This window comes from Camelus dromedarius, chromosome 14 (genome assembly GCF_036321535.1).
Source record: "Camelus dromedarius isolate mCamDro1 chromosome 14, mCamDro1.pat, whole genome shotgun sequence".
In the NCBI taxonomy this organism is placed as follows: Eukaryota; Metazoa; Chordata; class Mammalia; order Artiodactyla; family Camelidae; genus Camelus; species Camelus dromedarius.
In genome coordinates, this window is record NC_087449.1 from 44,155,213 (window position 1) to 44,180,054 (window position 24,842).

General features: G+C 50.7%; 1 protein-coding gene across 7 annotated transcripts in view; it reads left to right on the forward strand.

The window, feature by feature from the left end:
* The first annotated feature begins 8,346 nt into the window (after positions 1-8,346).
* The window catches only part of INPP5B (inositol polyphosphate-5-phosphatase B), a 40,268-nt gene continuing 23,772 nt past the window's right edge, over positions 8,347-24,842 (forward strand). For 4 of the 7 annotated variants that reach the window (XM_064493738.1, XM_064493740.1, XM_064493739.1 and 1 more), the window contains exons 1-7: positions 8,347-8,406; positions 9,043-9,124; positions 9,513-9,607; positions 10,493-10,590; positions 10,740-10,769; positions 12,036-12,146; positions 15,002-15,146. In XM_064493738.1, coding sequence (XP_064349808.1) covers positions 9,068-9,124; positions 9,513-9,607; positions 10,493-10,590; positions 10,740-10,769; positions 12,036-12,146; positions 15,002-15,146 — 536 coding nt within the window. In that variant the 5' untranslated portion in view covers positions 8,347-8,406; positions 9,043-9,067. Of the gene's footprint in view, positions 8,407-9,042; positions 9,125-9,512; positions 9,608-10,492; positions 10,591-10,739; positions 10,770-12,035; positions 12,147-15,001; positions 15,377-15,861; positions 15,883-24,842 lie in introns of those variants that run through there. The other 3 variants (XM_031464804.2, XM_031464808.2, XM_031464802.2) reach the window with 3 other exon arrangements.

The window sequence follows — 24,842 nt, forward strand, 5'->3', positions numbered from 1 at the left end:
AATGAGTATCACCCCAGGATAAGCCCTGCCCTTAACTGAGTCAGCCATTCATGCACATATTAGGGAAAGTAGGGAAAGTGAGCCAGGACCTCTGCTAAGGACAAAGTTGTGGCACCACAGTTGCTTTTTTATTTGCATAAAGGAAGGAGTTGGAATGGCCTGCAGCCCTGCCCCTTCTTCAGGCCACAGCAGCCTGGCATGCAGTTGGACTAGAGCAGAAGTGACTTCCCCTGCTTGCTAGTTCAGAGCAAGAGTCTTTGGTGATCCTGCCTGCCTTTTTCATCTGTAGGATCCCTACTTGACTGGGAAGTGGTTAATATTCTTGTGTTCTCCAAGCCCAGATAGCCAAGGTGTCGGGTGGAAGCTGAGCAGCTGCCTCAGGATCTGAATCTGGTGTCCCAAATGGAGACGGGGAGCTTGGATCTGCCCACAGGCACAGTCAGCTGAAGGCCAGGGCCTGCTCCAGAGCAGGATCTCCCCAGGGGCCCGGCCTCCTTTGCCCCTCAGGGCCCAGACCTTCAGTTCCTTTGTAACGTATCTACTTGTAAATATCCTAACTCCGGAGCGGCCTTCTCCCTCACTCACCTGCTGCCCCAGTCATCTCCAGGAGGAGGGTTTCGCCACCCTTACCCTGTGGCACTTGGCTCTGGGTTGATATTTTCCTTCCTGCTTCAACCCATCCCTCAGGCAACTCCTCCCATGTTCATTTGTACTTTGGCTCCTCCATTTGCTTAAAACCCTAGTTGGACAACCTCTCCAGGGTCTGAGCTTCCGAAGCAGAGTAAGTAGATAATTAAACCTAATTGAACCAACTAAAAATACTACCGAAAATGGGCCCAAAGTGCAGGGAGACATTGCCATTTGGGAAAAGAGTTAAAGCCTCGGAAACGGGAAACATGGGAGGGTATGTCCCTCCAGCCGTCCAGTTGGGCAGTAGCAGCATTGGGCCTCCCCAGGAACCCACCTGCTGCTTTCCAGGCATTACATTCCTCCCAGCCTCACTTTTAGGAGTAGATACCTGGGGCTCCAGGGTCAGCAGAGCATCCCGAGAACCCACTTTCTTTACAGTGCGGAGGGGAGGTGGGACCAGGTTCAGAGCAGTCCTGCCATCACCCTCGCCCAGATGACTGCAATCGTCCTGTGACCTATGAGCCAGAGCTGCCTTGGAGTAAACCTGGGGCTTCCCTGTCACCACACAGGCTTCTTTTGTTCATTTGTTACATTCACCCACATATTTTTTAGTGCCTCCCATGTGCCAGGCACAGCTGTGTTTGCAAATCTTGAGAATTAGGTAGCGGTGAGATGGTTGGAACAGAATCAGGTAAGAAGGTGCAGTCACAACCCAGGCCGGCATGGTGTGTGGCCAAGTCCACCCAGCCCTGAGGGCACAGAGCTACTATGGAGGTGCCTATGAACTTAGACCAGAAGTGGCTCTCCCCAGAGGTGACTCCTTTAAGCTGGCCTTTAGGGGGCGTCTTCTACAGGAAGAACAGGATTTCAGCTGAGCCCCCTGACCAGGCTGGGGAGAGTGGAGGGGTGCTCTTTCTTGGTTTAGATCAGTAGTTCTTAATTTTTTTAGGATCATAGATTCCTTTGGAAATAAAAAGATAATTGTAGGCTTTCTCCTAGAAAAATATACATGCACATACATTTTTGCACACATTTCAGGAGCTCATGAATCCCCAGAAGTGCATCTTTGGAGTCTGAACTCCACCTGGGCTCTGCTTGCGGAGAGCAGGTCATTCAACTTGCTCTTGAAGGAGGAAAACTGCTCCATCAGAAAAGCTGCAGGACTCCGCCTTTCCCTCTCCAGCCCAGGCAGGAAGCACCTGGGAGTCGTTCCTGGGGTCGACCCCCAGACTAGTGCTGCTGGACCCCGGGGCCAATCTTGGGATGAACCTCCCAGAAGCAGGAGTCTCCTCACTCCCCACCTCTGAGAGGACAGCAAGTAAATCTGTGTCCCGCCTCAACTCTCATCCCCTTCCTCCACTTCCCTTCTGTTCTGGTCCCTGGGGTCAGCTTGTGCTGGAAGGTTCTATGGACGGAGCATCCTAAAGGGAACCCATGTGTCAGGGAAGTGAGGGGCAGACAATGGCGAGGTTTTCGTCTTCCCTCAGCATTACTTTTACATTTTTTAATCCTTGGGATGACAGCTACCTCTCACTTCATCCTTCCAGGCCTGCTGGCAGCCTCACCTCAAAGTCCTCATGGTCGGAGTAGGCCTGCCACCTCTCCCACACATACCCTTTCCACTATCAGCCAGACAGCCTTCTCCCGTTGCAGGTGGGCCCTGGGAGGACCCTGGCCTCCCCTCCCTCTGATCTCTTCTGACAGCCCTCTCCACCTGCCAGGTTTCTCATCTACACAAAGCATGTCCCAGTGGGGTCCCTTTATCTGCCAGTTGGCTTTATTTTCTCCCTCTGGCTCCAGTCTGGACATCAGCTTCCTTCTTCGCTCGTGTCCCCAGTGGCAGCAGCAGCATCAGAGGGAGCTCCGAGAGCTGACAAATGATTGGACAGAATGAGGGGCAGCCACCAACGTCCAGGGGCCACACCTGGATACTCCCCAACTCCAGCACACACACTGGTTGCCCTCCATACCTTCAGGTGCACAAGTAGGTCTCCAGTGGGGAGGAGGTGGGGCACAGTGGGTATGGGAATACTCTCTCTAGTCAGAGAGGTGTGTACAGGCTAAAGGAGATGGGCCAGGAGCCAGAACGAACACGGACCAGCAGGTAACCATCTCGGCTTTGCCCAGCTTTCCGATTCAGCTGAGTGTCTGCTTCCGTCCCTGTCCTGAACTGTCCCTCCAGCCTCATCTGTCCCCACCAGGGAGGGGGAAAGAGGCTGTGTGGGAGGCCTTGGCCCTTCCTTTCACCAGGACACAAGGGCTGAGTAGAACCTTTGGGCACCCCCTCTTGACCTATTTGTCTTCGGAGACTGAGGTCCCCTTGGAGAGGAACTGACTGGATAAGAACACTTCTTTTCTTTGAGGAGGGGAGTTAATTAGGTTTATTTATTTATTAACTTACTTATTTTTTATCAGAGGTACTGGAGATTGAACCCAGGACCTCGTGCATGCTAAGTACACGCTATACCATTGAGCTACGCCCTTCCCACTGCCAAAAGCTTCTTGAGTGTAGCATTGGAGGGGAGGGGGTGGTAGAGGGGCTGAGGCTTCTGGTGGTAAGGATGGGTGAGGGTGGAGAGAGAAGTGGCCCCTATTGACAAGGGGTCCCATTCTGCCTCACCTCCACACCCTGGATTCTGAGCACCACCCCATTCGTGCATTAAAGACCACTGCTAGCAGGGGCCCAGCCCAGGCAGGGTCCTAGCTCCAGGCTCCCCTCTGTTTCACATCACCCTGGCAGCCATCACCTGAGAGACTGATGTGGTGATGGAAGTGCTGATGGAGGACTATACCCATGAGGACAGGGAAACATGCCCTGTTAGCCCTGGGGACGCAGGGGGCTGGGTTGTGCTCAGCTTCCCAGGGTTGAACCTGAAGATGGGAATAATGCCCCCCTCTCCCACCTCCAGCAGTTGTCTGCCTCACCTGGAAAAACTTGAACCTGGGCTTAGCAGACGCTAACAGGCTTGATCCTTTCGTACTGGGGAAGACAGAGCTGGGATCCTGCTATCCGAGGTCTGAGAGCTACGTCCTGCCCTTGGCTCAGCTCTGATTTAGGAACAGGGTGGGGTCTGAACCCTGAAGAATCTGGACAAGGTGAGCCCTGATTTCTGACCCTCTCTGTGACCCAGCGTTTCCCTGCCCTGAGTTCTGAGGAAGCCCATCACCCTCCACACCCCACCCCTAGCACCTTCTGACATCAGAGGTAAATGAGGCCAGATCAGAGGCACCGGATGTCTATTTCCTGTCACTGCACCTGCTCCAGCTCGGTCTCCCCTCAGGGCTGGGATGCTGCTGTTGCCATGCCATCAACAACATTCACTCTCAGAGGGGCTGTTACCTGGCTACAGGCCCCTTTATGCTGGCCTCAATGTCACTCTGACAGTATGACTTGCAGGAAGCAAATGCCCAGCCCCTGGGATCCCTTATTCCCTCCAGGTTGACCACACCCCCAACCTGCTCCCAGCCTTGGTTTACTCATCTGCATAGTGTGTAATGGGAATCCCTGTTTGCAGCCCTCCCCTGGGCTGCCCAGGACTGGTCTTCACTCTCTCCGGCTCCTGAAATCCCTCAACAGATGTCTGTGGCCAACAGTAGCCATCAAGCTGCTTTGCTCAGAGGTAGCTGTCCTCAGCCAAGGGACCCCAGCCTCTCCCAGACCCTGTGACAACCCTAATCTGTGATGACTTCTGGGCCCTGGGGCTGTCCCTTCTTCTCCCTGACATCATGACCTCTTCTACTTAACCACTGCATGACCCTGCCTTGACCTTGACTCTTGAGCTGATGACTCCCTGCAGTGGTCTCCTCTCTCCTTCTCCTCCTACCAGTCCTCCTGCTGTTCTTACTAGTAGCTCAGAACCTGGTGAGAAATCAGCTGACCCCTGCTCCTGTCCAGGTAAGCAGCATATGAAGGCAAAGAGAGTTTCCTGGAGGCCTTCACCCATGGGAACTGGGGCCACAGAGTTCAAACCCTCCCACAGATAAGCCACAGTTTCCACTGCTTCAGAGAGGCGTGCTACTAGGAGGCAGGGTTCTCCAACCAAATGGTGGAGCACCCCTGCGAGGAGGTGTGGGAGGGGGGCTGCTGTTGGGGACAGGGGGACCCAGGCAGGATGCTGCCAGGAGGGACTGTTACAGGGTTGAGAGGGGTGCTGACATTTGGGTATGTAGAGTAAGGTGCTGGGAGCGAGATACTGAAGTGGGAGGGAGAGGAGTCAGTGTGTGGGCTGCCTGGAGAAGATGAGGCCTCCTGGACTCACAGGCACTCTCTACCCAGCTGATTCAACTCAATGCTTCCCTCTACATAGGCAGGTGCAGCCTCAGCTGTGAGGGCAGAAATGAAACTGGTCCCAGCCCTTGCTGGGCCAACCACTCAGCCCCAGCCCAGGCCCCTGCTCTCTGCAGTGCTGCAGGGGTGGCTGCTCTGCCTGGCTCTCAAGCTTTGGTGACACAGCCCCACCAGCCTGCAGCTCTGGACCCCTCCTCCATGGTCCTCTAACTCGGGGCCCCTCTGCCATTGCCCCTGACTCTGACTCCTTCTCCCATTAGCCCCTAAGTTCTGAGCCCCACCCCACCTGTCCCCAGCCCTGAGCCTTGCCCACCCACTAACCCCCAGCTGCGAACCCCACTCTTTGACAGGCCTCCAAATCTGAGCTATTTTCACCAACCTCCACAACCTCTATCAGAACCTAACCTTTAAACCTTGTCAGGCTGACCCTGATCTTTGAGGTCTACCCTCCTTATCCATACCCCACCCCTTCTGGATTCCCGTCCCAACTCCCCTCCTTTCCCCGCCCAGCTGAGTCAGTGCTCCCCTCCCCACAAGAGCAGGGATACCAGAGCAAGGTCCTGTGCCGCTCCAGGGTGGTGGAGATGGGGGCCTTTCAGGTTGTGATGCCCACATACAAGATGCCCTCCCTTGGGGTGATGGCTGGGACTTTGCAGAGGAATTGTCCCCCAGCAGAAGTGTCACAGCACTTCCCCAGGCAGCCCTGCTCTGCTCCCAGGCCTAGGCCACCTGACCATCCCAGAGGACAAGCTACTTTCCACTCCACCCCCGGTGACCATCACCTATCCCGCCAGCCCCCAAGAGAAATGTGAGTGTCTGACCCCACCTGCCTGCTCTGGGAGGTGCAGGCAGGAATGGACTGTTCCTGGTGGCTGGTGTTAGTGGGACAGGCAGGGTGGGGCTCCAGCCCTGCCTCCGTTGAGAGTTCACAGAGCTCCCCACCCTTCACCCTTCCTTTCACTTTCTCTTCCAGGGTAAAATCGGTTCCACCTTCTGCCAAGGCAGTGTGTCAAAGGGCAGAAAGCTGTGGCCGGGTGCCCTGAGGACTTCTGTGAGGCAGGCTCCTGGGAGGCTCCAAGATCGGGGATGCTGCCCTCCCTCAGAACTGCAGGCCTCTCTTCTCCTGCCGGGACAGAGTGGGTCAGCAGCTGAACCCGGCTGGAGCTAGACTTGCTGGGGGCCAGGCTGCCTGAGGTCTAGCATGCTCCACCCTCTTAGCTCTGCATTATGCTGAAATCCAGGGTGGCAGCAGCAATCTTCCAAGTCTCCATGACATGCCCCTTATTTCTGATCACCCTGTGTGTTCTCTGGGGACTGGCTGGTCGGCCTCGTGAGGAGGGAGTTAGGGGTCCAGGGAAGTTCCGCTCAGCCTATTGCCCCGCTTAACATTTTCTGCCTCTGTGAACAGGGAATGAAGGCAAGGGGAGGATAAATGGTCCCATCTCTTCTTGTAGCTGAAAAGGTCCAGCTCAGGCTATGCTGCAGGGTGCAGCCAGGCCTGTGTGGCAGGGACCACCAGGTGTCACAGGGCTGTGGCTCAGCCCTGCTACCAGGAGTGCTGCCAAGCCTCAGCCTCAGGCAGCTGCCTCCAGCTGGCTGGGAACCTCCTCTTCAATGGGGCAGCCCCAGGGGCCACCAGGTGCCCCCTGCACTGGATGCTGGCTGGGGCCACGCTGCGGCTCCTCCACTCTGCCCTGCTTCTGCTCCTGCTCCCCTAGCTCAGCCCAGCAGAATCAGGGAGTGGCAGCCAGGAAGACACTGTAGACTGTGCAAGTCCCAGGCCCACCCCCAGCTCTGTGCTGTAGCTGTAGCTTTAGTGAAAAGGATATATCAAGTCCACAGCTCTGCGCTAGAGACTGCCAGGGCATAGGACTGAATGTGATGCTTTCTGAGGGGGCGGGGCCTAATCTCCACTCCCAAGGAGGGGCTGGGGTTTGTCTGGAGAAACGGAACAATTTCCTGTCTGACCCCCATCAAGTGGGAGGACCCCAAAGTCCTGCAGGGACAGTTCCTTCATCTGTAAAAAATTCCCGGTCCCATTTACTTTTCCCAGATCCTCCCCAGCCTTTGACATAAAGAGGGGGGCTGGAATTGAGGTTCCTTTGCTTTCCTTCAGTGACCACCCCCACCCCCTTTGTCCTCCCCCCTTCCCTTCATGCCCCACACAACTTTGAAACCAAATTCAAATAAACTTGAGCTCCATGTGTGTTGTGGATATTTCCAGGAAACAAAGAAGACTGGAAGAAGGTGATGTCTGTTTTTGGAAGAGGTTTACGTACACAAACTTGGACTGGCCACTAGGGCAGCAGCTCTCAGCTTAGGGCAAAAGAAAGGGGGACAAGTTTGAAGTCACATGGTCAGTCCTTCCCCAGCAATGATGTTTCAGTTTGGGTCAAAGCTTGAGAGAAGGTGGATTCATTAAGATAATTCACTAACCAATCAACATGTTCTGAGGGTCAGCTGGATGCCAGAAATTACCCTGGGGTGACGAGGAAAAGACACAGCCTGTCTTCAGGGAGATTTCAGCTTAGTCAAATGGCCATTAGGCTGAGAGAGACCCGTCTTGGATGCTTGGATCTTGGATCTGGGCTGGTCCTGTTTGTCCATTTGGAGCAAACTTATCGTAGGTGGAGAAATCGAGGCCCCAAAGGAGAAAGGCCTTGCCTGGGTGCCCCAGCCAGTGAGTCTGAAAGGTGCTGGAGAACAGCAAAGTGCACCCTCAGGCTGTCTTGAGACCTGGAGGGCCCCCTCCCATGTCTCAGTACTGCATAGGAACAGGGTGACACCCTCTACAAAGTGCACTCGCATCCCTTATCCTCAAATAGCCCCCTGAGGCAGGCGTGACCGGCTGCTCCCACCTCACACACCTCACACACACCACTGACACTAAGGGAGGAAATACAGCAGTGTGTGGCAGTGTCGAAGGCACAGAAGTTGGAGTCACACTTTCAACTGAGGCCCCGTTTTGCCACTCTGCTAGCTGCAGGGCCTTGGTCAAATTGCTTAACCTCTTTGAGCCTCAGTTTCTCCACCTGGAAAATGGGGGTGGTGGTTCTTCATAGTATTGTTCTCCTTTAAGCCAGGACGGGTGGTTATCTGGGGAGGAAGAGTTTCAGTAGAGGCCAGAGTTGGCCTGCCTCGGTGGAGAGGAGTTGAGGTTGCAATTCAGGAGAAAATTTCGCCCCTTAAAGTGATTATCTTCCTTTCGGGCCCTGGGCAGAGGGGAGCTCTGGCCCCATGACTTAGAGGGCCAAGGGTGAGGCGAGGGCAGTCCTTAGGAAAATCTTCCCAGAATAGGGAGCCCGGCGCATCCTGGGACCTAAGGAGTTAACAGGGGCAGGGAGACCCTCCTACTATTGGCGCGGGCATGCTGGGACTTGCAGGCTGGCTGACCATCCTGTGGCGCGGGGGCTGCTGGGAAATGTAGTCACTGATGGGGGCCCGGGGCGTAGTGTTCCTCACACTCAGCAGCGGTGACAGCTCAGGAGGTAGGCGGTAATGGCAGGGGGCCGGGGAGCAGGTGTGGAGCAGGAAAGCGAGGGCAGGGATGGGCAAGCTGAGGGCTGGGACTCTTGTCCGAGGCTGTCAGAACCGGACACCCCCCAGCCTGTGGCTGATGCAATGGGGCCTGCTGGGCTGTGGGGGAGGGCCAAGGAGCAACGGGACACTTTTATCATCTCCAAGGAAAGAGGAACAGGACTGGGGTCCTTGTCCAGGATGAGATGCTTCTTTCCTGGGAGTAACAGGATGTTCCTCCAACCCCATGCAGATACACCCCTGGCACCTCCCAGAGAGGTACCAATAGGACTAATACTACTCCCCAAAAAAGGAGGCAGAGCCCCATCCCAGGGGGACCGTGTCCTTCTCTCCAGTCATGGGACAAGGCACCCCACGTCCAACAAGTAGACTGGACCCCACTTAGAAACGACTGGATGCCCTTCTAAAGGGCGATAAGCAAATTGTACTTCCCACCAGAGGCAAGGGATGGCCCTTCTCCCTGGAAACTAAAAGGCCCATTCTAGAGGGAAGGGGGATGGGGAGGAGGAGGGAGAGCCCTCTGAAGCAGCTCCATCACCTCCTAGGTGTCTTGTTGATCAAGGGAGCTCTCATCTGCCCTCCCCCAGGTGTGTCTGCTCAGCCGGGCCCAGCATGGACCAGTCTGTGGCAATCCAGGAGACACTGGCCGAGGAGGAGTACTGCATCATCATATCCTTCCTGGTGGGCGCCCAGCTCCCAGCACCCGGGCCTGCCAGGGGCCTTGGGAAGTGGAATGACAGATGTCTCCTTGTCTTATCTGCTTGCCTCCCTCTCTCCATCATCAGGGGGAGAAGGAACACAGTATCCCCTAAGTACTTACTCAGTCCTGGACTCTCTGCTGGGTGCTTTGAATACTCAGTTATCCTCCCACCTCTTGTGAAGTTGGGGATTACTATTCCCATTTCACAGATGAGGAAGGCTCAGAGAGGTTGAGCAACCTTCACCCAGTGAATCTGTGTGGGTGAGGGCAGGGCAAGGCTGGGAAGATGGGGCGGGCTGGGTTGGGAGAGGCTTGGCTGCCAGCTTCCCTTCAGTTTTCCTTGACCCTGAGCAGCAGGCAGTGCAAGGTGTGCTGTGTGAGGGGGACAGCAGGCAGAGCCGCCTCCTGGGACTCGTGCGCTACCGCCCAGAAGGTGGTGGCCAGGAACACGCGTAAGTCACGGGTTTGGTACTTGCCTGTCTGGGTCCTGGGGTTTATTCTCCACTGTCCCTTCAGCTGGAGTCCATCCATCCCTCTAGGACAGAGTCTGAGGCTTCTAAAATAAATGTAATAATGATAGTTAATATTTTTTGAACACTATGTTCCAAGCCCTATGTATTATTAGGTCATATAATCCTCAAATTCTGATGTAGCAGCTTCTCAAGAGACTGTTTAATGTACTGCTCCAGACCTTGAGCCCCGGGGCCTGACTGGGTTCAAATCCAGGCTTTGTTACTTCCCAGCCATGTGATCTTGAGCAAATTGTTTATTCCTCTGTACCTCAATGTGTCCAGACTAAAGAATAAAATGAGTTACTACACGTAAAATGTTTAAAACACTAAAGCACATAGAAAGGGCTTCATAAATGCCCACATATTACATCAAAGCAGAGAGAGAATAATTGATACATAGCAAAGGTCTCACAGACAGAAAGTGAACCCTCAGGGTGGGAGGGAGGAGCCAAAGACATTTTCTAATCCAGTCCCCTCACTTTACAGGTGGAAAAATGGTGGTTCAGGGAGGGAGAGGGGAAAGCTAAGTTTGCTCTGCTCTTGTCACATGCGGTGCTAGAATGCACAAGGAAACGATCAAGCATGGGTTTTACCAACAAAGCAGGGGCTCCCCAAATGGGACAGGTTCAGCTTGGATGACCCTGATGACCTATCCATAAAACTGCAGTCACTGCTGGGCACGGGGGACAGAGGCATGAGGTTTGTGCCTGGCTGGGCACCACCAGCATAGCCCTGGGGATCAAGGAGGGAGTGCAAGCACCCTGACGCTTCCACGATGGGCTGGAAGGATGGGTGCCCTGTCCTCACTCTGCTTCCTGCCCTCAGTCTCTTCCTGTATACGCACCGGAGGATGGCCATTACTGGGGACGATGTCTCCTTGGACCAGATAGTGCCGATCTCGCGGGATTTCACGCTGGAAGAAGGTGCCACGGGGGCTGGGCGGTGTGATCCCTCTCCTCTGGGCCCCCAGATCATTTCTGTCCTTGTTCGGGGTCGGGCAGTGGGAGCCTGGACGATCACCCCTGGCTGGGGTGATCAATTGCTAAGGGCCTTTTCTCTTCCCTCCCCACAGTGTCCCCAGAGGGTGAACTCTACATTCTTGGTGAGTGGTCCTTTCGTCTAAGTCCTGGTTGGGGCCAGGGGTACGGGATCTGCAGAGAGGAGCCCTGTGAAGTCAGAGCATCCTCTGGTAGCCTTCTGTTGGCAAGACGGTGCAGGGTCTGGCCCCGCCCCTCTCTCCCATCACTCTCTATCCTGCTGGCTGCGCTTGGATGCCTCTAGATTGCTTCCATCACCTCAGACATGACGCGCGTTCTCATCACGGAGCCCTTGCACACGCTGCTCCCTCCTCCTGAAAGCCCTCACTCCTCTTTTCACCTAGCCACTCACCCTCCAGGGTTTTAGGTCACACTGACTTTTCCCAGGAAAGCTTTGGTTGAACCCCTGAGGTTGTTTGTATCTCACTGATACACATTCCTTTTTCTCATCCTTGCTACCTCTCTGCCACTCACAGTGATTTGATTATTTATAGAGCCCTATTTAATGTCAGTCTTCTTTGCTAGACTGTAGTGATGGTAGTAAAAGTAATAATCATAATAGTCATAGAAATGAATATTTAATCAATGACCTTGTGCCAGGCTCTCTGTTAAGAGCTTTCCTGGCAACAATTCTATGGGGTCATCACTGCTTTCATCCCCATTTTATGGACAAGATAACTGAGGCCCAGAGAAATAAAGTACCTCAGCAAGTAGGGGAACCAGGATTCAAACTCAGGATCCAGACTCTGGCGCCCATGCTCTTGAGCACTCTGCTAGGTGGGTCCTACTCACTCATTAGTTCAGCGCATGTTTTGGATGCTCACCATGGGCCTGCCAGGTGCAGGGGTTACCCTATGAGCCAGACACTGTCCACAGTCTAGCTTCCTGAAGACAGGCCATGCCTGTTCTCTTCACCGTGGCATTCCCAGTGCCTAGCCTGTGCCTGGCACAGTCAGGGAGACTGACGGATGGACAGCCCCTCTGTCCACCTCTGAGTGCTTTTCATTCCACTTGGAGGGGGTGGAGGGTAAACTGGGTCGAGAACTTGTTCTCTTCTGGCTCCATCCTGTACTGTTGTGTTGAAGCTTACTGACTATTCAGTAAGGTCTATCCCCTTTATAGACTGAGGGTGATGTTAATTTGGAGCCAAGGGTACAGAGGGCTTCCTTATTGTCCCAGCAGCAGCCTTTAGTGAATTGCTTAAAGGGCCAAAGGGGCTTTGGGAGCTTGGGCTGCTGATTCTCCAGCCTGGGGACACCAGCCTAAAGACGCATCTAAGCATCCTGGAGCCAAGGGCTCATTTCCTGCCCCCCACTCCCACCCCTGTGCAGGCTCAGATGTGACTGTCCAGCTGGACACAGCAGAGCTCAGCCTCGTATTCCATCTCCCCTTTGGTTCCCACACTAGAATGTTCCTCCAGGAAGTCTCCAGGGCCCACCCAGGTAAGTAAGACTTCAGGCTCCCTGGGGGTGGGGTGGGAGGGAGGGGTTGGCTGGGTACTGACCTCCCCACCACCAGTTGACTTGGCACATTTTGGACACACACTCCACAGTGTCTGTGCCCTCTCCAAGCTGCTGGCAGGAGGCCACAGTGCCCCCAGGCCACCAGCTAGTCACAATGTTTGCATATCTGTTTTCTCACTTCTGGACTGAGTTTTAACTCCAGTAGGGCTGCATGGGTGGGCTGTGATTCTGATGCAGAATCTTTTCCAAGTGAGCAGGGTCAGCAGCTTCTAGAGGCCCATCTTCCCTCTGTCTGCCAACCACAGCTAGAACCAAGGGAAGTCTGTCATTAAGAGCTCTCCTGCCCTTGAACCCTGCTCTGTCCCCCACAGCAGCTATGAAAATGGTCTAGCTTTGACCTAGCAGTGAGAGGTTAGTTGCCTTTAGGGCAGAATTTGTTTCTACTGGGAGATGGGCCTGGCAGGTAAAGGAGAGTTTGTACAAAACAAAGGATCAGCTATAGAACATGCAAATTCTAACCACCAGGTGCTGGGGCTTCGCTGTTGACACAAGGCTGTTACTTGTTTCCTTTCTAGCTGACATCTTATAGCTGCAGGAACAGGGGGAGGGCTCCCTTTCTGTCTGGTCTCACCATGGAGACTGAATGTCCGGGGGCTCCAACTTAGTTCGCTCAGTATGTAGGAAGGGGACTGATGGTGGGTGCAAACTGGGGTGTGTGGGAAAAGGAAAGAAGATGATAGAGTCTTGAATGCCTAGTTAAGGGGCTTCAAGTTTATTTTAGAAGCAGGAGGAAATTTATCTCGGAAATTTCAACTAATAAGGATAACCTGTTTCATGAGTGTCATGGGTAATTGTGGGAGAAGGAACAATGGTAATCAGCAAAGAGCACAGACTTTGAAGCTCCACCCCCTTTTATATTTAAAACCTATCTTTGCTGGTCCTTAGCTGTGTGACTTTGGGCCAAACACCTCACCTCTCTGAACTTTGGTTTTGTAGACTTTTTTCTTCTAGCTTTATTTAGCTATAATTGACATACTACACTGTGTAAATTTACAGTATACAGCATAATGATTTGACTAACATTCATCATGAAATGATGACCACAATAAGTTTAGTGAGCATCCATTATCTCATATAGATATACAATTAAAGAAATAGAAAAATTTTTTCCTTGTGATGAGAACTCTCTTTTCAACTTTCATAGATAACATACAGCAGTGTTGGGGGGAGGTATAGCTCAAGTGGTAGAGCTGCATGCTTAACATGCAGGAGGTATCTGTCTCTCAGTGCCCTTACCCACTCTTCCTCCTGGAGTCCGCATGTGAGGTAATCAGTAGGGAAACTGCACTCACTCAACTTCTCTGAGCAGCTGTCACGATGTGGACTTTCTCAGGGAGGGGTTTGGGTGAGAGGGGACTCTCAGGGCAGACAGCTCTTGGAAATCCATCAGCCCAACCCTTGCATTTTACAGATAAAGGGACCAGAGTCCAGGAGGAGGTTACAGGTGAAAGGAAGTAGGTTTTTCCCACCCAGTCCGTGGTGGGTAATGTGCAGCAGAAAAGGCCAGGGAGCAGAAGTGCCTTGGTCAAGAGACCACACAGTTAGTGAAAAGAATTAGCCAATATTAATTGAGTACCTACTATATGCCGTCCATTTTTCTAGACAGCTAGACAACACACAACCACCATGCTCTCCTGCTCAGTCTTTTGAGCGATACTAAAGAGTAGATATCCTGTTTATTTGATGAGTAAGCTGACACAGAGAGTAAACTGAGACACAGTAACTTACTCAAGGCCATTCATCATTTGAAGAAATAGGACCAGGTTTGGAACTCCAGGTTTTAAGTCCAAAGCCTATGGAGTCCGGAGATTTCAGTTCAGATTCTAGCTCTGCCAGTTCCTAGTTGTGAATGTGGACCACATATTTTATTTCTTTGAACCTTGGCTTTATTATTTGTATAATGGAATATGGGCTTGATTTACCTACTACTTACTCCCAAGAGTTTTGTGAGGATCAGATGATGCCCAGTATGGGTTAATAGTACATAAATGCTGAAGATAACTTAAGAGCTGTGTGATGGTGCCATTGTCAGTCGTGGGACCCAAGTCTCTTCATTTATGATGCCCTTGGGAATCCAGCTTGGTCAGGTTCATGCAGTTCTACAAGGGGAGCAGGAGGATAGCATAGGAAACAGCAAGTTTTGGGGAGTCAGAGAGACCCGGGTTTGAGTGAGAGGCAGAGAGGACTCAAGAATTTCTAGGAAGGAAGAGTGACAATCTGGTTAAGGAGGGACCAGCAGACCTGTCTTGAAGGCATATTTCATGGCAAACACACTGCTTTTACTTACAAAGTGTATTTTTTGGAGTGATTTGCGAGTTGCTGACTGAGATTATGGGTAGTTAAAGCCCTCAGCCCACTCCCTGGTACTGGCATCTATTTGCATTCCCATCTGCCACTCGCTCTTCGACCTCAGACATCACCTCTCTGAGCTCAGTTGCCATGGGGTAAGAGTTGTCACGGGATAATAGTTCCCTACCTCCTAAAGTTAGTTGTGAGAATTAAGGCGGTTTCATATATATATATATATGAAGCATAGACCTTGGCACATAGTTACCAGAAGGTCGGAAGAGTGGCACGGGTCTATTTTGGTAGAGGACTCTTGTTTTCATGTTTATTATTGTATTTGAATCTCAGACCTACCCTGTGAGCGAGGGGAAAAGGCTTGGAGCCTCCCTGGAGAAGCTGAGCGATTTGCTCACGGTCAGACAATCATGCGGAGGTGGAACTGGCTCTTCAAGCCTGTGGCTCAGTATTCGTCCTTGTTCCTTCCACAGGCTTGGACCCCGCGACCCCAGATCCTGAGTTCCTGTGGCTGTCTCGATACAGGTGCGCCAGGCGGGAGCCCGAGCCTCCCGCGACGCGCGTTTGGAACTCGGCCCCAGGCACCTGGCCTGGGAGTGCCAGAATTGGCGGAGGCAGGTATCGGTCTTGGCAGGCGCTAAGGGGATTGGAGGAGGCCCGGCTTCAGGGGCGGAGCTATGGAGCAGGCCGGCCTTCGATTGGCGGGGTGGCACGCGGGGGCGGACCCCTCTGGGGGGCGGAGCGGGTGGGGCGGCGCGGGCGGCGTGATGAAGAGCTTGAGGAAGCAGGCAGGGAAATGTCCGCCGCCGCAGGCTCCCGGGAGCGCGACTCTGCAGGTCCGGCGGGAGGTGGGGAGCTGAGCTGGGGCTCTGGGTCGGGGGTGGTGGCGGGCCTGTCCTTCGGGCGGGCAGGGTCTGCGGGTTGGCCGGTGGACGCACGGGGCAAAGACCAAGGTCTCGGCCCTGGAGAGGCGGGGACACTGGGGAAGCGCTGTGAGGATGTTAGTTATCTTAGCCGGGAGTGATGAGGGCAGGAGAGTGGCAGTGGGGTACTCAGGAATCCCGGGCCGAGGTTGTAGTTGTAGTAAAGCTCCATTCCTGACTCTCCGTGTGACTTGGGGCGGGTTACTGTCCCTCTCTGAGCCTGTTTCTCCATCCTGACCTTCGAGTTTGACTTGTCAGGGTACACTCCCCACGACAGAGCCTTCCTTGGCGTGAGAACTGGTGTGTGTGTATTGGGGCTGCCTGGCTCTCTTGTAAATCCTCAGCTGCTCTGAGAGATTGGGCGGTGCACAGACCTGGAGTCCAGAAGAGCCTTGTCCACCCTGGAACTGGAGGCCACGATGAGGTTACAGGTGAAAAGGACTAGATTTTTTTTCCACCCAGCGCTTGTGGGATAATGTCCTGCAGCACAAAAGGCCACTTGTTAAGCAGGAGGTTGTCTTTTGGAGAGCAAGAGTCTCACGGCTGAAATTTGGGTCAGCCTGGTGTGTTGGGACGACCTGCAGACCTGTATTTTCTGTCCAGCTCCTAGGTTTTCTGCCAGGGCTCCCTGGGATTTTTTCTCTTGGGTGTGCCCATGTGGCTACAGTTACACCCAAGCTTTGGCATGACCAGTAGTACCCACTTGTGCTCCCTCTTCTCAGCCATTTGCTTGAGAACCGTCAAGTAGCTGTGTAAGCTGTGGGCCCTCACTCCACTTACTCTTACAAGGCTTGGAAACTTTGAGGGGCAGGCAGAGGGGGATAGTGTGTTGCACAAGTTTGTAAAATGAGAGGAAACGAAGCGAGCAAAGGACTTCCTCCGTGCGTATGCTTTTCCTTCACTGCAGCCACCACAAGACGTGGTCACAGCATCTGATGGTGCTGATAGTTTGCATCTTTCGTGGGCTTATCTCAGCTCACTCGAAGTGCTGATCTTGAGACAGCTGTTGCGTCAGTTTCCATGACATTCTGGGCTAAGGTGCTAGGACAGGTGAGACTTTAAGATTAAGAACACATCCTCTCCTTGCCCCATCGAAAGAGGCTGTCAGCACCCAGACAGTTGGTGGAGGACAGGCCCAATGGCAACAGGAAGAGGTGGGTTCTGTCTTTTTAGCCAGCACACCAGAGCCAGGTGTGGGGAGCGCTTTCTCCGCTGCAGTTGTCTGCCCCTGGGCGGTAAATGCAAAGGGATCGAAGAATCTTTTGTGACCTTTCAAAAACCAGAAACTAGCCACATGCTGGTGAGGAGTTATTATCAAGGTTTTAGTTTGATTTTTAATTTGAAATGATTTGTCCCCATCATAATACCCACCCTAAGTGGGTTACACTATTAATTGCTAAATTGCTCATTGGTAAGAAAAGGTATCAAGCCCCCAGTTGTGTTTGGGTCAGCTCTGAGTTGCGTTGGCCTCAGGGGAGGGGCGTAACACCTACAACAGGTAGGAGGAACCCTTTGGGCCTCGTCTGGATGTTTGGGACTGTCCAGACCCCAGGGAAATAGCAAATTTGGGGCTTCCCATATGCATGTCATCAAAATACCCACTTCCTGATAGCCTGGGGAACCAACCCAGAGACTGCTTTAAAATGCTATTTGTGATGCACTTCAGGGGACACAGGGCTTCCCCAAGGAGCTGACAGTCTGACAGAGAGGGATGTGACAATTCATAGAGGTAAGAGAGTGTAAGATCGACTCAGCAGGACAGGGGACCTTGTGGGGTGAGCTGAGGCCTAGGTGTTTGGGGGGCAAAGTGAATCTGGTCTTCACTGCTTGCCTCTGTCTTGGTAGAGAAAGGAAAGGTCTCATTTGGATGTTTCTCTCCAAAATGTTCATTCTTTTCCTTGATTTGTTTCTCCTGAGTTCAGGGATGTCAGGCCAAGCTTGATAAGGATTGTAGAAAAGGGTAATGCAGCTAGTATTAGACTGGAGTCCATGGGTTCAGGGTCAGACCGGTATCTCTGAGCTAAGTCATGATGTTGAAGTGAGCTGTCAGGCTTCTGGTTGAGTGACCACCTGTTCATCTGATTCTCTTGGCCCCTTCAGCTGCCGAGACCCTACACGGGTCTCAGACAAGTAAGCTGTTGTAAGTAGGAGCTTTTCTGCTTCTTCACTTATTTAACTCCTCTTCTTTGTGTAGCTTTTTCTTTCCTTAAAAAGAAATAAAGAGAAACGCCTTGTTGTTTTCATCTTGCAACCGAAAGTGCACTTATCCAGAAAACCCCCTGGGGGATCCAGCCTCAGGCTCAGTACCCTTCCCTGTCATTGTGTAAAATATCTGCCTGCCTCATCCAGGGCACAACAAAGACCTGGAGCTGTGTTCTGGATTCTGAGCTATGCACTTGAAAGGAAACAGCTACTCAGGAGTCCCACTGGGGCTGTTCGGGGCTAATTTAACAAGATGCTAGTAACAAACAAATTTGGGTCTTTTGAAGTGGTTTTGTTATTCCACAGTTGATTCAAAGTGAGGTAGCTTTGGAGTAACTCAAATTCAGAAAGAGATGGGCTATGAGAATTTTTTCCTTTGGACCCAGGAAATACAGCATTACAGTCTGGCCTGAGAAAGGAAATGAATGCTATTTATATCTCAGGGTAGCATGAAGGGTAACCTAGATTACAAGGATGGAAGCCAGTGAGAATGTTGGAAAAACAGCCCCTGGGTCAGTCGGTCGGTTGGTCTCCCTGTTCCACATCCTCCCCCTCCTACCCCTGCCCCCGGCCCATCCCCTTAATAAGTAAAATCTTTGACCAACATACCCTTTTAAGCATGGAGAAAATGCATTTTCCTAGCTGTTTATCCTGCATATGGACATCTTGCCCATCATCCCCACCTTTGTGGGAAGCTGCAGGTTCCTAAGCAAATTAATTTGGCTCCCTCTGTTTCTTTAAACAAAAGAGAACTGTGTTCATTTTTCTTCCTTGTTTTGTTGTCCCCTTCTCCATTTTCCCTCTTGGTCCCATCTCACCTTGGGTTTGTTTCTGAAGCAGGAGAAGCCCCTGAAGACTTTCCTTTCCCTTCAGAAAACAGTTTGTTTTGGAATCCTCCACTGGGAGCCTAGAGCAAGAGAGGTGACCCACAGTCACTCAGAAGGGGAGCTTTGCACGGAAAGTCCTCAGGGACAGAAGGTTTGGGAAGAGGGAGGCATGGATGTTATTAGGGAAAAGAAAGTATTGGAACACAGAAGCTCTCTGGCTTGTGTGTCTTCTTTGCTGCTTAAAATCTGCTGCAACGGATTTGCAGACTTTACCGGTGGTGCATATGTGAACTAAAGCGACCAAATATGAATGCTGAGGGTGTGAGCAGAGTGTATGTCTCAGTGGCCTGGATACTTGAATCTGTATTTTCCTTTCCTTGGTATCTTACTGGACGTGCCTCTTGACTTTCATCTCTTCCATCTGTAAAATGGGAGTGCGTGTTTGCCTTCTAGTAGGTCTCAGAGGACTGAAGGAATGCTGAATTATTCTGGGGTGCTGTCCTCTGGGAAACACATTTAGGACTTGTGCATGCCTGCCTGCAAGAGCTTAGAACCTGGCCGCCCTCTTCACGGCCTTTCCTACACCAGTTTCTTCCAAATAACTACATTCATTCTCTTCTTTACGCCTTCCCTCCCTCCAGTTTCTTTTTTGTCAGTGTAATCATTAAAAAACCTGGTCATCAACTCTTCCCTCTCCTCTTATGTCTGATAACCAAATTCTGTCCATTCTTTTTCTGTAGTTTTAAAATTTTTTTGAAAATGAAAAATTTAAAGCCCCAGAGTTCATGTTGGGGGAAGGGGAGGGTCTAGCTCAGTGGTAGAGCACGTGCTTAGCATGCACAAAGTCCTGGGTTCAGTCCCCAGTACCTCCATTAAAACAAACCAACAAACCTAATTATCTACCCACTCCCCCCAAAAACCCCAACAACTAAAAATGCCCACAGTTCGTGTTGGTGTCCTCTTACTTGCACTAGTGCTGTGGTCCCCTCGCAAGTCTTCCTCCCCTGAAATCTCCCTGTCCCTTGGGCCTCTCCTTAGGACAGAACTTGTATCACGCCCTGCTGTTTTGTTGGTGGACTTGAAATGCTGCGCCACTCCCTGTTGCCTGTGGAATGAAGTTCAGATTCTTGAGCGTGGTGTTCAAGTCCTGCTTGGCCTGGCCTCAGCCCCCTCCTCCCCGCCCCCTCCCCCAGTCTTCTCTGCCCTGATTCACCTTCATTTCCTCTGACTTCAAACCTGACTGCTTATTATTTATGGGTAAATAATTATCTCTGCTTTTGTGTCTCTGGGTTGGCTGTTTATTGAGATGCATTTTGACAAGCTCGTACTTACTGCCCTCAGCATTTTACATCCTCTCACCTCCCCGAATGCCAGCCTAAAGCCTCGTACATCAGGAGGTGCTCAGAAAATGTCTGTGGTCCTTGAACTGTAGAGGCCCCATACTGTTCCTCGCCTGAGTGCCTTGTCGCCTGAAGGACGCCTGCCCCCTTCCTCTTTAAGCGGGCTCTTCACCTCTGTCCACCCCCACCCCCCTCCTGTCTCGCTTTTGCCCACTTCTCTCTCAGCTTTATCACCAGACCACAGGCAGTTCTCGGAAGACCCAGTGAAGGGAGAGCTGAGGGAAAAAGACAAGACGTCTCTCCAGTAGCCTGTTAACCACTGCAGCCTGTTGCTGAAAAGTAATTGCTCGGTAGTGGTCTTCCTCCTTGAAAGCTAAACAGGTCAGATTTAGTCCTTGCTAACCTCAGGTGGCAAATTGGATTTTGACTCCGAGGCTTACAGGTTGGCAGAGCCTGGGATGTGTTTTTAGAGGTGTCTCTGCTAATTTTAATTGTTAAAATCTATCGTACATTTTTTTTTAAGCTGTGAAATCATGGGAAATGTTTAAAAAAAAAAAAGGAAGGAAGAGAAAGAAGGAAAAAGGAAGGAGAAAAGAAAAAGGAAGAAAGAAAAGAAAGAAAAAGAAAGAAAAGAAAACAGAGAAAAGAGACAAAGAAACACAGTTATTTGATTTTTAAGAAAGTAACAGAACTGTTTGCGGTGGGAGCCAGGCTGAAGTAGGAGCCACTGGTTCTTTCTTCTCTTTTTGATGCTGGGTGCCCTGTGCTATGGGCCTCTCTCCAGAGTTCCCTGCCTGGTGTGTGCTATGTACTTAGCTCCCTTTTATCTTAAGCATCAAATCCATACTCCACATGGCATTCAAAGTCTTACATTTTGGCCTTAATACAGATAATAAAAATCTATTACTAATAAAAAAATAAAACTTTATTGATAAATAAAAATGGATTACAGTTAGTATTATTATTAGCAGCTAACATTTATGAAGCACATACTGTGGGTCTGTGAGCCTCACGCTGTGCCACAAAAGTTCGAAAAAGTAAGAGGATGTCTGTTTTTCAGATGGAGAGACTTGAGGCTCGGAGAGGGTAGGTTACATACCTGTGATCACTCACCTGGTCGGTGACAGTGAGACTAGAACTCAGGCCATCTGTTTGAATCTGATGCTTGAGCCCTGACCCCAACACTCCTCTTTTGTATCCGCTGATGCTTCTCAAGCAAAACTTTTTTTTCATTTTTTCTTATTTATACTACTTATTATTACTTATTTCTGAGCCTACCATAATGCCCTGTCTATGTGCTCAAATGACTTCCTCTGCCAGAAATGCTTTCTAAACATCATACTTTTCTGATAGTTAATGTAGTTTTTGATTCAGAACACAGGCTCTTGATCCAGATTCCCTGGCTGTGCCATTTGTTAGCTATGTGTTCTTGTGTAAGTCACTCAACCTCTCTGTGTTTATCTCCTATTCTGTAAAGTGGAGATAATACAATAATACCACCTATGGGAGGAGGGTTTAGCTCAAGTGGTAGAGCACATTCTTAGCATGCACAAGGTCCTGAGTTCAATCCCCAGTACCTCCTCTAAAAAATAGGTAAATAAATAAATAAACCTAATTACCTCCCCCCACCAAAAAAAAAAAAAAAAAAACCCACCTAAATCATGGAGGAGTTGTGATGATTAAGTGTATGTAAAGTGGTTAAAGCCATGCCGGCATGTAGTAAGCCTTAGGCATTTGCTATTAATGTTATTCATGATAGTATTACTATCATTGTCATCATTGTCATCATGAGCACAGCCTGACTTGGATTCTGGGTAGTTGGAACTGGATTTGTTTATCTCCCCGTAAATTGAATGAATCTCTTGCTGGTATGTGGTACGTGTCAGAGAGGCCACGGGACGGCACCCTGGTGTGTACACAGCACTGATAAACATTAGTCCTGCCAGTTTGAATTGCCAGGTGGTTTGCTCACATGGTTTTGCAGGTTCTTCTAGTGTGGGTGTCAAATTTTAATGGAATGCTAAGGCCAGTGACTGAGAAGATTGGAAGGAACACCTCCCAGACCTGTCTTGTAGATGCTCAGGGAGGGTAGGACGTGGTCTCCAGCCACTAGTGACAGCCAGACACCCACACAACCTGTGGGGACTATGGTGGAACTTTGGCTTTATTATCGAAGCAGACTTAATCCTTCCATCTGTAGAGTACTCCTAAGAGTTTATAGTTTCATTGAAGATGTTGTGCTCATGTTGGCAAAAGGGGGCACTGTGGAGTCAAGCAGATCTGGGTTTTAATGTCAACCGTGCCATTTACTGGCTTGGCTCTGTGTCCTTGGGCATGTCTGCTACGTGCTCTGGACCTCAGTATCCTTCTTTGTAAAATGAGGTCAATAATCAGACATAACACATGAAGCACTTAGCATGATCCTCAACTGTTAGAGGTGCTCGAGACGTGGCAGTCATGATGGTCCAAGCAGTGGGGGTTAGGAAGAGAATGAACAGTTCCTGTGTGGCTGCTGTGTACCAGGCATTGTGTGAGGCTCTTGACCCATTTAGAAGTTCATTTGTTGATCCTTTTGGCTTCTCTGTAAGTTTGGTGGTTTTATCCTTATTTTACAAATGAGGAAGTAAATGAAGTAATTTGCCTGGGTTTCATATGAGATTACGGATCCAGCCAGTAGAATTGCCAAGTCTGTTTTAGTCCAGAGCCCAAGACTTTTTCCAGGACAACAGAAATCTCTCTTAAAGTGCCAGACATGCTACACAGATAGGAAGGCCTTCGGAATTCAGAGAAATGACTGCCGAGGACGAGTGTGGTTGGGGAGGCCTTGGTGGTGGAGGGCATAGGAGTTGAGGATAGACTTCCAAGGAGAGGTGGGCAGAAAGTCAGAGGGGCTTCCTTCACATGGAGGCAGGAGTGAGGGCGGCAGGTATGGGGAACCTGTCTGTTTCGAATCGGCTGTCTTTGGGTGGTGGATGGTGAGAGAGAGCGGGACCAATGTGCCAAGGGCCTCCTGTGCCAGTTCAACCAGTTTACCTTCACCTGCAGGCAGTGGTGTAATAGTGGTTAGAGCAGGGAGAGATGAAATCAGAGTTCAGTCTGGCCAAGGCCAAAGACACAATTGGTAAATTGGGTAGGGGGAAGTAGGAAGCTTTCTTAGCTGGGAGGCTCCTGAGGTGGCAGGTGAGGAGAGGATGGCCTGGAGGAAGGCAGCTGTGAGCATGAAGAGACGGGTGCCTGACTGGCTCTGGGGGCCCACGGAGAGGGGTGAGCTAATGGCAGGATGGCATACTTGGCTGATGGGGAGATGGTGGTGCTGGTGACAGAAGGGAGAGCTCAGGCAAGGGCCCAGAAGTTGAAGCACAGTTTTACCTGGGACGCCGCCCTCCCTGGGACACAGAGCATCTTGTAGAAGTGCCCAGTGAACGGTGGAGGGACTGAACTCACACAGAGCTGGGTAGCTCTGTTTAGAATGGACTGTGCTGGTTGATGATCCTTGCAGAAGAGAAAGACCAAGATGTAGAGCTCTTGGAATTTACTTTCGGTAAATAAGATTAAAAAATCAGTTTCTCATTTACTCTAGCCACATTTTAGCTGTTCACATGTAGCCTGTGGCTGCTGTTTCGGGCAGTGCAGTTGTGGAACATTTTCATCCCCTAGTGGATAGCACCTGTCTGGTCAGGAGCCTGGGGAGTACCTATAAATAACTGGGGGACCTGCGGCGGCAGAGACAGCAAGAGGAGGAGACAGAAGGAGCAGTTGAATTAAGAAATAATATTACCGCCTCTTGGGCAATTCTCAAAAGAAACAGAGTACTTGGATTTTGGTTCGGGTTTGCTGTTTTCCCTTGTGTGAGGTTGTGTTTTTGAAAAAGCCCGGCCCCCAGGTTAATGGCAGGCCTGGCTACAAAACACTGAAATGGGGGCCTTGCCTCCTGTGTTCATTTTATAGGTCTGGGCCTTCAACAGGTCTGGTTTGGCTTCCAGAGCACCTTTTGGCCATGGAGTGAAGGGTAGCCTCGATTAGCCATAGGAAAAGAAGACAGCAACCATATCAGGCAGACAGTTGTTCAGTTGAGGAAGCATAAGCTTTGAGAAGTTAGATAACGTGTTCAGGGTCATGTAGCTAGTAAGTAGCAGGGCCGGGAATGGAACCGAAGTCTGACTCCAAAGCCTGTGCAAGAGATGTATACATATATCTTACTATAATATATACTATATTATATAACTATAGTATAAAGCACAATATGTTATATTGTATTCTATGTAATACATATAACTAATATAAAGCACTATATATAGTGCTTTATGTAATAGTGATATATGTGTGTGTGTGTATATATATATATATCTTATTTTAGCTAATACATCTTATTTTAGCTAACTTGGAAAGTACCTATAAGCAAAAAGAAACCCTACCACTGAGTAATGCCTACTAATGACATTCAGTGTATACATTCCAGACTTTCCCGTGTGTGTATGTACGTGTCTAAATATGTACATATATGTGTAATTTATAGACGTGGTATTTATGTTCATAGACATACATTCCAATCCTTTCTGATGCATATAGATGTCAGGCCATGCCCCTAACTACCACCCTTAATCCTTTATCAGCATTCTTGAAGTCCTAAAATCTCTGAAGATGGAAAAAACAAATTTTTTTTGTAAGTTTGGCTCAAGCTCAATTTGGCAGTAAGACTAGCCTGAACTGACTTGAGACTATTTATAGGTTTTATTTATCCCTCCAAGTGTTACCACTCATACGTTGCACTGTGGAAATACTAAAGTGTTTGATTTCTGGATGTTGCCTCAGACTGTGGTGGTGCTGTGTAACAGGTGGCCTGGGTTATGTGTTATCCTTCTAAAATGCCCCACATTTTGGATTCCAAAATACACTTGGCTGCAGGGATTTCCGAGAAGGGGTTGTGGATCTGTGTTAGATTGTGCTGCTGCTTGGGGAAGGAAGGAGCCTCCAGGGTCCATGTTGTCTGTGCAGCCAGGCATTTGAGAGGGGTTTTGGTTC